The following is a 14,143-nucleotide window of genomic DNA, read 5'->3' as shown; positions in this document are numbered from 1 at the left end:
CATAGTCGACCTTTCGTGCTGAGTGCAGCAGAAGCGGCGTTTCTTTTTCTTTTTTGCGCATTTGGAGGAGAACGGAAAAAAAAGTAAGAAGAATACCTCAAAGCAAATAAGCATCGAAGGGGCGTCGCTCAGAGCCCTTCGTCTGGTAACTCCTTTCCGTTTGTGTTTTTGCTCTCGCTCTCCCCCTCCCCCTCCTCTTCTGACACAGAAACACACACACACACACACTTACGATTGCTGTATCTTCCACACCCCCACCACCCCAGCATCCGAAGCAGAAGTACGCCACAGTCGATCCCTCTTCTGTTCATCTCTCTTCCACTCGTTTTTTGCTCACTTTTTTTTGTTGTTCATGTTAGAAAGGTTTGTTTCATCCCCCCTGTGCTGTGCTTCTCTCTCACCCTCTTTTGCCCTTTTTTCTTTTCCATGTGTGCGTGCCTCTCTTCCCCTTCGTCTCCTCGTGTGCTCTAACGCGTTTGGCCAAGTGGCGGCGTGTGTTTTGTCATTCGCACGCTCGCCCCCTTTTTTCGCTAACGTTTCACTCGTGCATGAGAGGTTGGGAAAGCACGCTTACGTACACGTGTGCGCATCTGCCTTTCCCTTTCTCCATTGCGATTCCTTTCCTTACACACACACCCCTTTTTTTCACGTGTAACTCTTCTTTTGTATTTTTTTTCGTGCGCGTGTGTCTTGGTGAGTGACGTTTTGTGCTGCCACTGCTGGTGCGTCTTCTCAGCTTTCATCGCTGCTGCGTGTGACTTCTTCGTATGCAGTCTCTGCCTTTGTTCGACTTGGCTGACGGCGCAGCGCTTCGCTTTCTTGCGAACGCGGAGCGCTACTCGATGGCCAACGGTGGGAGAGAGAGCGCGTCGGACAAGAGACAGATAGCACTATCTTATGAGATAGAGGCATCGATGTACATGACCTCCTCCACATCGGAGACCGGCGATCACACGTCTTCAGACGCGCCCGAAGTGTCCCGAGGGTCGACTGCCGCTCCCGATTGCGCGAGTGCGTGCAGCAGCACGCCTGAGGCGGCAGCTGCTGCTGCTGCACTGCAACCCCTTTTTCGGGAGCCTTCGCCGAACTTCTATGGTGCCCACATCTCGCAGCTTTATCTGCTGTCCGCTGAGGACGTTGCGGTGCGCGCCAGCATCGCTGCCAACGTCAAGCTTCTGCTCCGCACACTGACTGGCTACGAGGCAGACGACATCATTGACTTGCTCTACGTCAATGAAAAGTGGTTCTCGACGGAGGTACTGATCTACGCGTTGTGCTTGGTGAACCGCCTTACCTTTCGCTATCCAAGCTGGTATGCCCCACGCGTCGAGGTGGACTCTGGCGACGCTAGCACCCCCGACTCACCCGTTCACTGCAGCTACAGCTCAAGGGTGCAGACTCCGAACTCTGCTCTCCCGCACGTGTGCAGCAGCACTTCCAGCGATGTCAGCCACGTCGACAACGAGAATGAAATCAGAGTGAGCGATGGCCTGCCAGAGTCCAGAGAGCAAAGCCACAGTGGCGGCAACAGCAGCCTCGGCGACGTCTTCAACCGCTACAACACGCGCCGCCGCATTGTGGCACTCCTCTTGATAGCTGGCAAGTTTCACGGCGATGTCGTCTATAAGACCTCTTCGCTAGCAAGTGCGCTGAACAAGTTTCGCGACGAGAAGTGCGCGGCTGCTGCCCTGGCTTCTTCCACTGCGGCCGCGTCCTTCAAGCCCATGGCGAGCCGGCCACTTCCTCGCGTCGCTCCTGCCCACCTTGGGCAATGTGAAAAGCGGCTCTTCCAGGAGCTGGGCTGCACCGTCTTTGTCCACCGACACGAGTACCAACAATGCGAAGAAATTGCCTTTCGGGGAGTCTGAAAGCGCCTTGAAGGGAGGTTAGGGGATCAGTGGCAATCGTTCGTGGGAGAGAGAGCGCAGCCGTGGAGTGCCGGGCACCCAATGCGCATGAGGAGCGGGACAGCAAAGTAAGCGCATACACAACGGCGGCGAAAAAGATGATGCCGACGCCGTAAGCGTTTTCACACTCGATGGGGATCAGGCACACAGTTGATAACGTATACGCGCGCCTCTCTAGATCGCATATCTCTTCCCCCCCTCTTTTCCCTCCCTTTGGGGGTGTCTGCTTTCTCTGCGCGCTGTCTGTGTGCGGCTGAGTCACATATTGGCGTTGGCGTCCATACGCCCCTTCCTCTCTCCCGCTTCTTTGTCGTCCTCACTCTCGCTTCGGGTGCGTGTGTGCTGTCGTGTCGGCGTGCAAGATAGTCACGCCGGTTTCGAGTGGGTGCCCACGTGAGGCGATGAAAGAGAGGAGGAAAGGGGTTGGAGTTGCGCGGGCGGGGAGCCAAAGCCGTGCGAAACCGTAAGCAGAGCGGAGCATCGGCGCCGTTTAGCAGCAGCACGAGAAGGACAGCAAAGGAAAGAAAAAAGAGGGCAAAAAAAGAAGCGGTACAAATGCAGAAGTTAAGTGTGACACGTTGCCGTATTCACGCGCTTGTTTCATGCGTCTTTCCTCTCGGGCGCTCCTCCGTGCGCACACGCTCTGGTGCTTTCCGTCGTACGCAGAATACGCTTTTTCCTATGTGCCTTACTGCCTTTGCTTCAAGCGCCTTTTGTATAAGTTTGTGTGCGTTGCTCTCTTTTCGTTGACGCGTGTGTGCTCCTGGGCGGCTGCGACGCCCGTCTAGATGTAGGGCCAATGCATCTCTTCACCCTTTGTGTGCCGAGGCACAGGCTGACCTCATTCGGGTTCTAGCCGCGCGTGTGTGCGCATACATGCATGTAGGTGTGCATACCTGAGTGTGTGCTTGTTGCTAGGCCACATCTACCTCCCCTCGTTGAGCAGCCTCAGCGGTGCTCCTCTCTTTACCTTATTCTCACACCCCCTCCTTCATTTCTGTGGCGCATCTTGTCTCTTTTGCCTCATTCTTTCTCTTCAACAGCGTGTGGTTACGTGGTTGGTGGCGGGCCGCAGATGAAGGGTACCAGGCGAGTGGGCGCAGCTGCACATGCTGAAGAAGAGGCGCAATTTAAAAAACGACCATCTTTTCGCCTTTGCGATGGGTCTACCCCGCCTCCACTCTACCGAGCCGCTTACTCGGGCATCACCATGGCTCACGCGCATACTTGTCGCAGCGGGTCGTGTCGGCCTCCAAGGCTGCTCTTCCTTCTGCCCCCCTCCCTTTCCCTCTGGACTGCGTTCAAGTAAATGCCTTCCCCACCACGCAGCCTCCCGTCGTTGCATGTATGATAATATAGGCACACATGTACTCCGGATACATACATATCTGTCTATACAGGGAGAGCGCCGGCAACACTGTCAGCATTCGCACAACTCCTCTCCCTCTCTTGTTTCCTTTGGCTGTGTTGGATCTTCACGCTTTTTTGTGCGTTTCGTTTCCGTTTGCTCTGTCCCTCTTTTTCACCGCCGCCTCTGCACACACACACACAGAGAGAGGGGGGCTTTTCTACGAAAGAGTGTGTGCTGTCAGTGAGTTGGCTCGCGATGGTGTGCGTCTGCGCGTTGGCGTGTGTGTGTGTGCCGCTTTCGCTATCTATATGTATCTCATATATATATATATATTTCTTGTAGTCTCTCCTCCTCCTCTGCCTTGTTCCATCCCATCTCCATTTTTTCGGCCCGCTGTGAGGCGCTGCTTCCCTCACCATCGTTCAAATGTTTGTGCGCTGCTTTGTTTTTTTTTGTTATGCCTTTCTAATTGAAGGAAGGGGGAGGAGAGAGTGAGTTCATAAAGTCGCGTTTCCACAGTGATGAGCGCATGATAGCTGTGGCGATGGCGGGTCCGCGTACATCTGTTTCTCTTTTTTCCGCTTGATCTGTGTTTTTTCTTCCTCCCTCCTCTGCTGCTTGAATGTTGAGCTCAGTCACTGGGGGTCTGACTATGTCGTGAAAGGCGGCAGAACTTCTCCCACCCTCGCAGGCTACGACGCGCTTGTGACGACACAAAACGTCAAAATCACTTTCCTTCCTCTCCCCGCCTACTACCTCTCTTCTTGTTTCGCGCGTTACCCCTTCAGCCCCCCTTCCCCCCCTCTCTCTCCTCACACACACACCGGTGGCACTCCCCCTGATTTTAGCGGACCTCTTTTTTCCCTTTTCTTTCTCCTGTCGCTTCGCTTTGCCGCCCTGCTGTGTATGCACTCCGCCGCGCACTCACTTTGAACCAGTGATGTGTGCTCGTGTGCATGTCTTCCCGCGTGCGTAAAACTCTGTGCGCTTGTGTGGTGTTCTTCAGGGGAAGGGATGCCCAACAAAAGCCAAGACGAGCTGACAAGCAGCCCGGGCTTCTCGCCAGCTCCAGATGCGCCTCCTATCGTGCAACGGTCTGCTTTTTCCCCAGAGGAAGTGAGTGAGGGAAAAGGGAGGACGCGAGCAGGAGGAACGCACGACCGACAGAGAGGGGGGAGTGAGAGCGAGCGAGGGAGGAGAGGGTAACAGTATGCGAGACGTGACGCGAAAAAAAAACGAAGAGGGCGGCTGGATTCGCTCATGTCGACGGTAAGCGGGTATGCGGACACCCTTCTGTTGCCCTGTGCTCTTTGCTACTTCCAACCTCGCTTCCCTCCCCGTGCTCCAAGACTTGCGCCATCTACCTCTGTTGTCACCCACTTTCGTATCCGCTCCCCACGTGCGTGGGCACGTGGACGCCAGGGCGTACACGCGCGTCTAGGATCTATCATTTCCTCCACCCCTCTATCAATTCTGCTTTCCCTTTTCGCTCCCATTGGGTGGGCTCCTCTCCGCTGCTCACGTGCGCGTATTGATTTCCTTCGTGTTTCGTGTGTGATGGGTGTGGTGTGTGTGTGAGTGCTCGAGCTGATTTGCTTTGTTTTTTTTCGGCTCTGCCCCCTCCCTCCCCTTCGCTTTCTCTATGGTACGCCGGAACTGCTTTGTGTAGAGATCACAGTGTGCTTTCTCGCTTTCTCGCGCGCGCGCGCTCTCTCTGTCCTTTCGTCTTCCCGTAGTATTCTTCAAGTGAAGGTTTGCGTTGCAGTGCCCGTGTGTGTCTGCAGATGACTTGTGCTGACTTTTCTGCGCTCTTCCCCTTTCTCTTTGCTCCTCTTCTCTCTTGTTGACTTTTTGGAATTATTCTCGCCAGACGTTTTTGGATGGAGTCGAAAGACAGCGCAGAGACAGGGAGCGAGCCGGGTGTGGGCCAAGTAACGAAGCTGGAAGTTCGCATCGATTCGGCAGAAGGGGGGACTGTGGCCAGGTAGCATGGGAGGGACGAGAAGTGGCTTGGCAACAGCCTCATGGAGGGTATTCTGCTTCCCCCCTCTCTGCCCATCGCTTACCCTTTGCCATTGTGCAGGAGAAACAAAAAACGAAAGGAAGCCAATTCGCTCGCGCGTTGCGTGACTCGAGCACTGACCCCCAAAATTCCGCGAGTGGGGTGAAAGTGGCGACCCAAAAGCGTCGCACCGGGTGTGGGGGCCCCTAACTGCCAGAGTAGAATACCACGAGCTCGGCAACGAGAACTAGTATGTGTGTGTGTGTGTTAGTACCGGGGAGCTGCACGGGCAGCTGCACCCAGATGCTCGTACGGCCTGCTGCGCAGCATGCTGGCACCGAAAGCAACTTCGTCCTGCGTGCGCGAACAAACGCCCGTGCCTCGCCCTCTGAAGCTGACGCTCATTTCTGCTCGCCTCCTTCGAGGCACTTCAGGCTTCCTCCTCCTTGGCCCTTTTCTCCTCTATCCAATCACTCTCCCGCTTCCCGCTTCCACTTCTACTTTCCTGCGATGATGTCGAGCGCCTTTTCCAATACCCCTTCCTCTTCTCTCTTTTGGAGCACACACATTTACAGCGCAGCCATTGTGGCGGTGCATAAAATCGAGCGTGCCTTCTATCGGCGCTGAATGGGCATCAGTGTGGGCCGGTCTTCTCCGTGGCTGTTTCTTCTTTCCTCGTACTCGTTGACAGCTCGATCCTTCCGTGTGCGAAGGCAGTGACGCTAGCTGCCTGGGCGGTGCACGGACCCTCTCTCTCTTACTTGCGGAAGGATAGATACGTGAGGAAGCACGCCGCCCTGTAGTTGGGGCGGCGCCGCACGCGCATGCAACGGTGAGGGCGTGCTCCGCTGCATCCCTTTTTCTTCCGTTGCGACTTCGGCTCTCGGCGTGTGCCTCCTCTCACGCCTTTTTGTTCCTCTTTCATACCCGGCCTAGCACTGCCAAGCAGATCGGGCCCCGGGCACTCGCTTGGCTTCCCCTGGAACCCCCCTTCGTTTCCGCTGCTTTCCTTTCACCGGATTCGCACGATGCCCGCCCTTGCTTGCCGTGCCGCTACCTTAGGTGGGGCTACTCTCGCTCTGCAGACGGTGCGCGGGTGCAGGAGTGGCCGAGGAGCTTACTTTCGCATGCGCCGCACTGCAGTGGCGGCGCCTCGTGGCAGAAAGCTTCGCACCTACACCGCAATCCCTCTGTCTCAGTCAGGGACATCTGGGCAGGCGCGAGTGAGCACACAAAATAGCACCGCTGATGCTCGGAGAAACTCCGTGCTGATCGAGGCGATGAGGGCCACTCATCCCGCTCTTTCCTCCTCTGCACCCTTCCGCACTACCTCTATGTTCAGCCCCCTAGTCGCTTCTTTGGCGGAGCAGCTGCGCGTCAGCCAAGTCTTTCGGCCAGCCTCACAGCCTGCCTGCGTACGAGTACCGCGCCTATTAGTGTTCGGTGGTGATGTGGTCTCCGTCACGGCACTTGAGGCTCTTCACACACGTATGCGCTGCATCGTGGCGAGCGCGCTGCGCTCCTCGAAGGCACGCAGTAGGGGTGGTGGCACGGGCGGCGGGTATTGGCCACCCTCAACTGCGACCGCATCATTGCAAAGGTGGAGCGCAGAGGCAGATGCAGCAGAGGATGAAGAGGCCATGGCTGACGTGGACGCATTTGTGCGTGATCACATTACTGTGGTGTGCCCCGCGCTTCCGCGCGGCATGACTCCGGAGGAGGCGGCCAAGAAGTTCACGCGCCAGTACCCGGTCGCGAGGTACTGCATCGAGCACGGATTACCTATCATTCCAGTAGATGATCCCAAGTCACTGTCAAGAAGCACCTTGCTGAAGGAAATGCTTTCCAGCGCGAGAGGCACAGCAGCCAGTACGACCGGCTCACACACTGGTAATCACCATGGTATCGCCTCCCTGCTGAGCCACAGACCCGCACACGCGGTGTTGTCGGCTGCACCCCGGTACGAAGCCGGCGCCACTTCGCCGGCAGAACGCGACCCACTCAAGCGTAAGGGCATTCCCCCTTCTCCGGCGATCTTCGAAACCCCGCATACGTGGGCTGCACAGGGGCATCCGCTGGCGGACTACGACCTCACCGTTGTCGTCTCCTTTCGCTACTACCTGCCACTGCGCTTGCTGCGTGTGCTGCCGCCTGTGATCAATATGCACCCCTCACTGCTCCCTCGCTACCGTGGCGCCAGCCCCATTTTCAGTGCGCTGCGTCGCAACGAGACCCTCGGCGGCGTGAGCATCATTCAAGTGAGACCGGAGAAGGCGGAAATGGACTCGGGGAATGTGCTCTGGCAGTGCGAGGTGCCCATCTCCCTCGACATGGATATCCGCCTGTACTTTCCACTGGTGACTCAGATCGGTGCGGCGGGCTTATGCGACCTAATATTTGGTGAAGCGCCACCAGCGTGGCGGTCATCGGTGACGATGCCCACCGCGCCTGCTCCCGCGCTCCCCCTTTCCTCAGCGTGGCTGTCCCGGTCCATCTGTCACGGCGGCAGCTGTAGCACACCACAAGCTCATCTGGACGGCGCTGACTGTGACACGACAGGGACGGCACCCAGCAGCTGCGCCACAGTTCCGTCGTGGCTCGCCCTGCGTCAGTGTTGTCTTGCATCGATTCTGCGCCGGACCGGCCAACGCGTAACAGTGTCGGACTCAGCTACGTCCAGCGTCACACACACACCAGCGCCGAAGCGCTTCAACGTTGTGGAGCAGCCATTCCTATCTGATGTGCCAGCCCCGCAGAAGCAGTACCCCGTGGAGCGTATTGGTCACGCTCCGCACGCATTAGACGACATGGCGCAAAGGCATCGCATCGGTAGCTCTGAAGAGGCCTCCAGCAGAGGTGATGCCGAGGTGCATCACCACCGCTGTCCCCAGCCTTGGATGACGCTGTGCCGCGCCTCCACCCACATCACCTCCGAAGTCGTGCACGCCGCCAGCACGGCGCTTCGTGCGTTGTTCTTCCAGAATAAGGAGAGCCCCTCCGCTGCGGTGGGGCGCACGCCGACGGGCAAGAAAACGGTCTCCCCGACTGCGGCAGCGGAGATGGGCATCGCAACAACGATGAAATGTGCGGACGTTTTCCCGGCGTCGGTGTTGAGTCCGCACTGTGACTGGCCAGACAGCTTCACCTACAGCTGGAGGTTTGCGCAAGCGCAGACATATCCAACCTACACTCACTTCTCCGAGGATCCCCATCATGCACCGCTGTTATCGAAAGATGCGGCTGTGGTGCGCTTCAGTAGTATGAACGCGGCGGAGGCGTTTGGTGTGTGGCGCGCCTTCGTCGGCGGGGACTACTTTCAGCCGTCGGTGAATGCGACACTCGACAAGAGTAGCACCCCGGTGCGCAACCAGCTGGTGCGTCGCGCGCTACGGCGGCTTCTGCTCCAGCGTGGCAAGGCGTGTGTCAAAGGTCAGGGGGCAGCGCCGCACCTCAGGGGGTGCGCGGGGTCACGGCTTGTAGATGAGTCGACTGTCACGATCATCTCGACGAGCGAGGATAGTGGCGAGCCCGTTGGCATCGTCTCGGGAAAGCACATTGACCTGGACATTTCCAAATCCGCAGGCCTTCAACTACTGGAGGAAGCGGAGAGCGCCTTACGTATCCCGTGCACCTTCACACATGCGGTGAACCCGATACTGGCGCCAGGTTGCGTCCTCGAAGAGCTGGCGGAGATGGAGCGCAGCGGGCAACTGCCAACAGGGTCCTCCACGTGCATCCTGCAGCATGCGCAACAGCAACCGAGGCGACGCGTTCGCTTTTACCGTGCACCGCAGGCAATTTTTCGATCGCTGCTGTACAGCCGCGCAACTGACCACTCTGCGCAGGAGCCAGCGCTAAGGGGGAGGCGTCAGCCTCGGCCTGCGACTGGCGAGCGCGGCATGCCAGCCACAGGCGGCGTACATTCGTTCTTGCTTCGACCACAATGTGAAGTAGATGGTGAGAGCGAAGACCCTGCGTTACTAACGAAGTCAGCTTGCACGGCTGCTTCTGCTGCTGCTGAGAAGGGGCGGCGGCAGACGGGCCATCATCACCCCGCAGCCGGTGGCGCACTCACGGGAGCGAAGACAGAGGATGAGGGGGAAGGTGAGGAGGCGGCGATGGACTACGTGCCTGACGTTATCCATGCCGCGCCGCCGACGCAGCACCACGTTCACATCCCTTCTGGGACCGGCTACTTCCCCGAGTCTGACGAGAGCTTCGGTGCCATCAAGTGCAAGGAAGGTTGGTTCCTGTGGAAGGAGGCTCATATGAAGTGGGCTAACAAGGCGCAGCCTGCTGTCCTCATTCGGAAAGGTTTGGCGATGAAGACGGGAGTACTCTATGTCGGGCTCTTCTCCGAATACTCGTAGAGCACAGCTGCCTGCGAGTAAAAGTCTGCACCGAGCGAGTGCTGAAGTGTCTATCCTCTCTCTTTCTCTGTGACTGTATGGTCACCTACCGGTTGCTGAGCAACCCGTGCGTGTGTGTGTGTCTGTGTGTGCGTGGAGGGGCGGTTGGCCAGGCCTCACTCGGGGCGTGTGGAACGCCTCTTCAGTTCTCGCTCACTCTTTGTCACAGATAGTGTTTGTTCCGCCTCTGTTCGCGTCATGTGCGGGACGGCTTGCTCTCAGTGCTGGTCATCTGGACGCGGAAGCGGATCGGTATCGGCACCTTGTAGGCACGACTACGGTTGCATCATCGCACCCTCACACACAATACCCGTTCTGCCCCCCCGTTCTTTCCCTTTCGTTTGCGTTTGTATTCACTTGCCATCATCGTGACGGTGGCGTACCGCTGCGGCCTCAAAAATCACCGTGCGCGTACACGCACGACCAAGACGGCGCAGGACAAAGCGAAATCTGAGGTAAATCGGTAATGTAAGAGGAAAGAAGCAGCGCTGACATGCTGGCCCGCCCCTCCCACGCAGGCGAATACGAGTTGCTCTGTTGGCAACGATTATTCTTCGGCCACAACCCTCGATAGCACACAGGAATACCACTGCGTGTTCTTTTTTGCTCCCTTTTACACACCTTTCCCGTCTCACACACCAGTGATCTTCACGTCTCTGGTGGCTGCGCTCCAACGAAAGGGGAGATCGTATGGTGAGCATTTCCATATCATCCGCTATCAGCGTCACTGCTGAAGAAGAAAGATGAGAGGTTTCTCTATCTTGTACCAGAGCGCGATGTATGCGGCTCCCTTGTCCCATGGCCCTTGTTCCCGACACCCCACGCTTCGATTGCTCGCTGAGTTCTTCCTGCTCTGGTCGACTCCCTCCCTCTCTCCATATCTGCCCCCCCCACACTCGCCGTCCCTCTCCTCTCGTTTTCGGCCTGGCGAGTGTCAGGCACAGAACGCCTCACATTCCTGCAATTCTCTTCTGATTTTCTGGCACAGCTCCTCGAGGGAGAGGGGTATCGTCTCCGCATCGATTGTGCGCTCGCACGCTGCTCTTTTGTAAAGTTGGGGGCAACCACAGCGATGGGCATCAAAGGTCGCCGAAAAAAACTGCGCCAGCGCGAGGCGCGGCAAGCGCTGGAAGGTGGCAGTGCAGCTAGCGATAGCGTCGGGGGTGACGTGGTTGTCATGGGCGACGGTCCCTTTAGCCCTCCTGTGGATAACTTGGGCCAGCTGAAGATGAAGAAAAGTGACTTTTTCCGGATGCAGGACATGGAGGTGCTGGAGCAGATGCAGGAGGAGCACCAGAACCGCCGTAAACAGGCGCAGTCTGGGGTGGTGGTAGTGACCGGCGGCAGCCGTGCCGGCCGCAAGCGTTGCCGCGACGCTGCGTTAAACTTTGTTGGAGATGCCGCAGAGGAAATTGAAGAGAGCTACCTAGGGCACCAGTACGCGTTGGAAGATCTGTTCGAGGACTCAAAGGGTGCCACAGCTGGCCATCGATCAAGGGCGCTTTCCGCCTCTGCAGCAGCTGGAGCACCTGACGAGGGTTCCGCCCAGCTGCGCAAGCAAAGAGGTGCGCCTTCGATGCCTGGGGAGCTTGACAATGCGGAAGAGGAGAAGGCACATCTTATCGAGCAGCGGCGCCATGCCGCTCACGGCGCCCTCTACATCCACCCGCTGATCGGACTCGACTCCGTTGTCGCGGCTGCTCTGCAACAGAATGGCTTCTACCGTATGACTCGCATCCAGGAGCGCAGCATCCCGTACGCGCTGGAGGGCTGCGACCTGCTCGGCCAGGCGCGCACCGGCTCCGGCAAGACTCTCGCCTTCTGCGTGCCGCTTCTCCACCTCGCCAAGGGCACGGTCCAAAGGCACCCGCACGCCACCGCAGGGGTGGTGCTGGCCCCCACCAAAGAGCTGTGCGTGCAGACGCATGCGGTATTGTCAGCGCTGTGCAAGCACATCGCAGCCGTCCCAGTCACCGAGGGTGGGGCTCAGTTTCACGTACAGCTGATAACGGGCGGCACAAAGGTCATTGAGGAGCGCCGGCGTCTCACATCGGGGATGGCATCCATCGTCGTCGGCACGCCAGGCCGAATCCACGATCATGTTCTCCACTGCAAGGGGTGGGACTTGTCGCGGCTGCGCATTCTCGTGCTCGACGAGGCGGACCGCATGCTGGCCGACGGCTTCCAGCGCGACCTCGACGCTGTCATCACCCGCATCCCCAAGGGGCGGCAAACGCTCTTATTCTCGGCGACCAACACCAAGTCCGTTCGTGAACTTGCCCGCCTCTCCCTTTCTCGTCTCCCCCTCTTTGTTAGCACCGCCGGCGATGCCCCCTCCGTGGTGGAGGTCGACGACGATGCTGCGCCAGAGGGCAGCGCGGGGATAGCGCCGTCGGCGCCGGCGATGGCACCCTACCGTGTGTACGACGATCCCGATGAAGACGGCGAAGAGGCGAAGGACGACGTGCAGAAGCACAAGGACGAGAGCGATGCCGATCACTATAGCCAGGACCCTGCCGGCGAGGCAGACGCTATTCCGCCGACGCTGCGCCAATTTGGTCGTATTGTGCCCTCTCACGATCGACTGCGTGCGCTGTACGTCTTTGTGAAGCAGGTCGCGCGCCGTGCCAAGGCAATGGTCTTCTGCTCCACAGTCGCCAGTGCCACTTTTCACTACCAAATGATGGGCTCCGTCGGGTTTCACGATGACGCCATGATGCTGCACGGCCACATGAAGCACCGCCAGCGTGTGCAGACCTTTCAGATGTTCACGGAGTGGAAAACAGGTGTCCTATTCTGCACGGATGTCGCAGCGCGCGGTCTGGACATTCCGCATGTGTCGTGGATTCTCCAGTACGACCCGCCGCTAGATCCGACGGAGTACATTCACCGCATCGGCCGCACAGCACGCGCAGGCACTGTTGGTAACGCGCTTCTTTTTCTCACGCCGGAAGAGGCGCCCTTTGTCCGCTACCTCGCCAACTACGGCATTCACATGGAGAAGTACCCCATGCCAGAGCAGCTGCCCAACATTCAAGAAAAATTGGAGCATGTGCTGCAGCTGGACGAGGTTGTTGCCAAGAGCGCCGTCACGGCGTTTCGCGCGCATGTTGGCGCCTATCAGAGCCACATTCTGAAGGAAACGTTCAATGTGCACCGGCTGGACCTCGACGCATTGTCCAAGGCGTTCGCGCTGACGGCGGTGCCGCCTGTGACGTTGCCTCGCAATGCGGAGGCGGAGAAGCAAAAAGAGTACGTCAAAGGCCGGCTCAAGTCGCTTAACCGGCGCCGCCTCGACGCTCTCCGCCACTATGAGGCCAACAAGACTCGCCCGCAGTGGGAAAACGGCACGTTTGTGGGTGTTCCACGTCCGTCGATGAACTGAGCCCCCCCCTCCTCTCTCGCGCGTGAACGAGGGGCACGCAACTTCGTGCACATCCCCTTGTGCGAGTGGCCGTGTAGGATGCGTGCTCTTCTTTTCCGGTATGGGAAAGGGCGGGGGCGGGGCGTCGGCCTCGGCGTCCTCCTCTTTCTTTGTTTGTTTCGAGGAGGCTGGCACGAGTAAAGATGCCTAATGGGCTTCATCACTAACGCACCGGCTTCAGGAGAGGAAGGAGAAGCGGCGGTAAAGTGGTTTGAAGCGCGGTCGATCTTGGTACGCAGGCCTCCCTTCAACCCCTCCATCTTGCCTGCTCCTCTCACTTGTTGACGTGCACATCCACCCACGCATGCGCAGCTGCGCAAGTCGTTCTGGCGCAGTCTTCTATCGTGCCTTTTGATGAATAGTGGGCAATGGAAGAGAACGAGGAGGGGCGAGCGGGCAGGAGCATGGTGCGACACTTCGACGATGCGTTCGAAATGTCGCTGTTTATGCGTCTGTGTGTGTATCCTCTGTGTCTTGGCACTCGAATCACGCTCACTCCATTGCCAACACACTTCACTGCACATCCCGTAACCTCCCACCGGATCCTCTTTTCCCATCGATTTCTCTGGCTACTTCTTGCGCCTCCTCCTCGCTCTCCTCAACCCACACTACCTCGCTGCGTTACCGCCCAATAAAATGCAGCCAGGCAACGTGTCGAGCGGAGGCTTACGCGCACACACAGACATACTACACACGCATATATATATATATATACCTGCACACACGCCCTTAGTCGCAAGGCATAGAGCGTCAGCGCACGAGTGAAATTCAGGCGCCCAGCTGCTTTGCCAAGATCTTTTTATCTGCACCTGCTGTTGGGCACCTGGCACAACGTGTGCGTGTATCAGTACTTTTCGTCTCCGTTTTACAACCTTTTTTGCCTCTTCTTCTTGCAAGCGCTGAGTCGAGTACACAAAGCGCAGAGGCCCCTGGAGCGAAAGCCGTTTCGCTGAGCCATTGACACGCGCAACGAACGCGCGGCGGCGCTCCTCTCCCAACTTTTCCTCCTTCCTTTGCCACGCACAACGCTACAAATAGCGGTTACTGTGA

The 14,143-nt window shown here is 58.0% G+C and overlaps 3 protein-coding genes across 3 annotated transcripts; all 3 read left to right on the top strand.

Annotated features, from left to right (window-relative positions):
* Window positions 1-767: 767 nt before the first annotated feature.
* Window positions 768-1,868, top strand: LSCM1_01877 (uncharacterized protein; the record flags this gene model as incomplete). The annotated part of the gene is made up of 1 exon (XM_067319475.1): window positions 768-1,868. The coding sequence occupies one exon, from the start codon at window positions 768-770 to the stop codon at window positions 1,866-1,868; it is 1,101 nt and encodes a 366-aa protein (XP_067176024.1).
* Window positions 1,869-6,288: 4,420 nt separating this feature from the next.
* Window positions 6,289-9,630, top strand: LSCM1_01876 (uncharacterized protein; the record flags this gene model as incomplete). The annotated part of the gene is made up of 1 exon (XM_067319474.1): window positions 6,289-9,630. One exon carries the CDS (start codon window positions 6,289-6,291, stop codon window positions 9,628-9,630), a length of 3,342 nt encoding a protein of 1,113 aa, XP_067176023.1.
* Window positions 9,631-10,741: 1,111 nt separating this feature from the next.
* On the top strand, window positions 10,742-13,054 carry LSCM1_01875 (uncharacterized protein; the record flags this gene model as incomplete). The annotated part of the gene is made up of 1 exon (XM_067319473.1): window positions 10,742-13,054. One exon carries the CDS (start codon window positions 10,742-10,744, stop codon window positions 13,052-13,054), a length of 2,313 nt encoding a protein of 770 aa, XP_067176022.1.
* Between the last annotated feature and the right edge of the window lie 1,089 nt (window positions 13,055-14,143).

Source organism: Leishmania martiniquensis, chromosome 32 (genome assembly GCF_017916325.1).
Source record: "Leishmania martiniquensis isolate LSCM1 chromosome 32, whole genome shotgun sequence".
Lineage (NCBI taxonomy): Eukaryota > Euglenozoa > Kinetoplastea > Trypanosomatida > Trypanosomatidae > Leishmania > Leishmania martiniquensis.
Note: the sequence above shows the minus strand (reverse complement) of the source record. Positions and strands in the feature narration are given on the sequence as shown.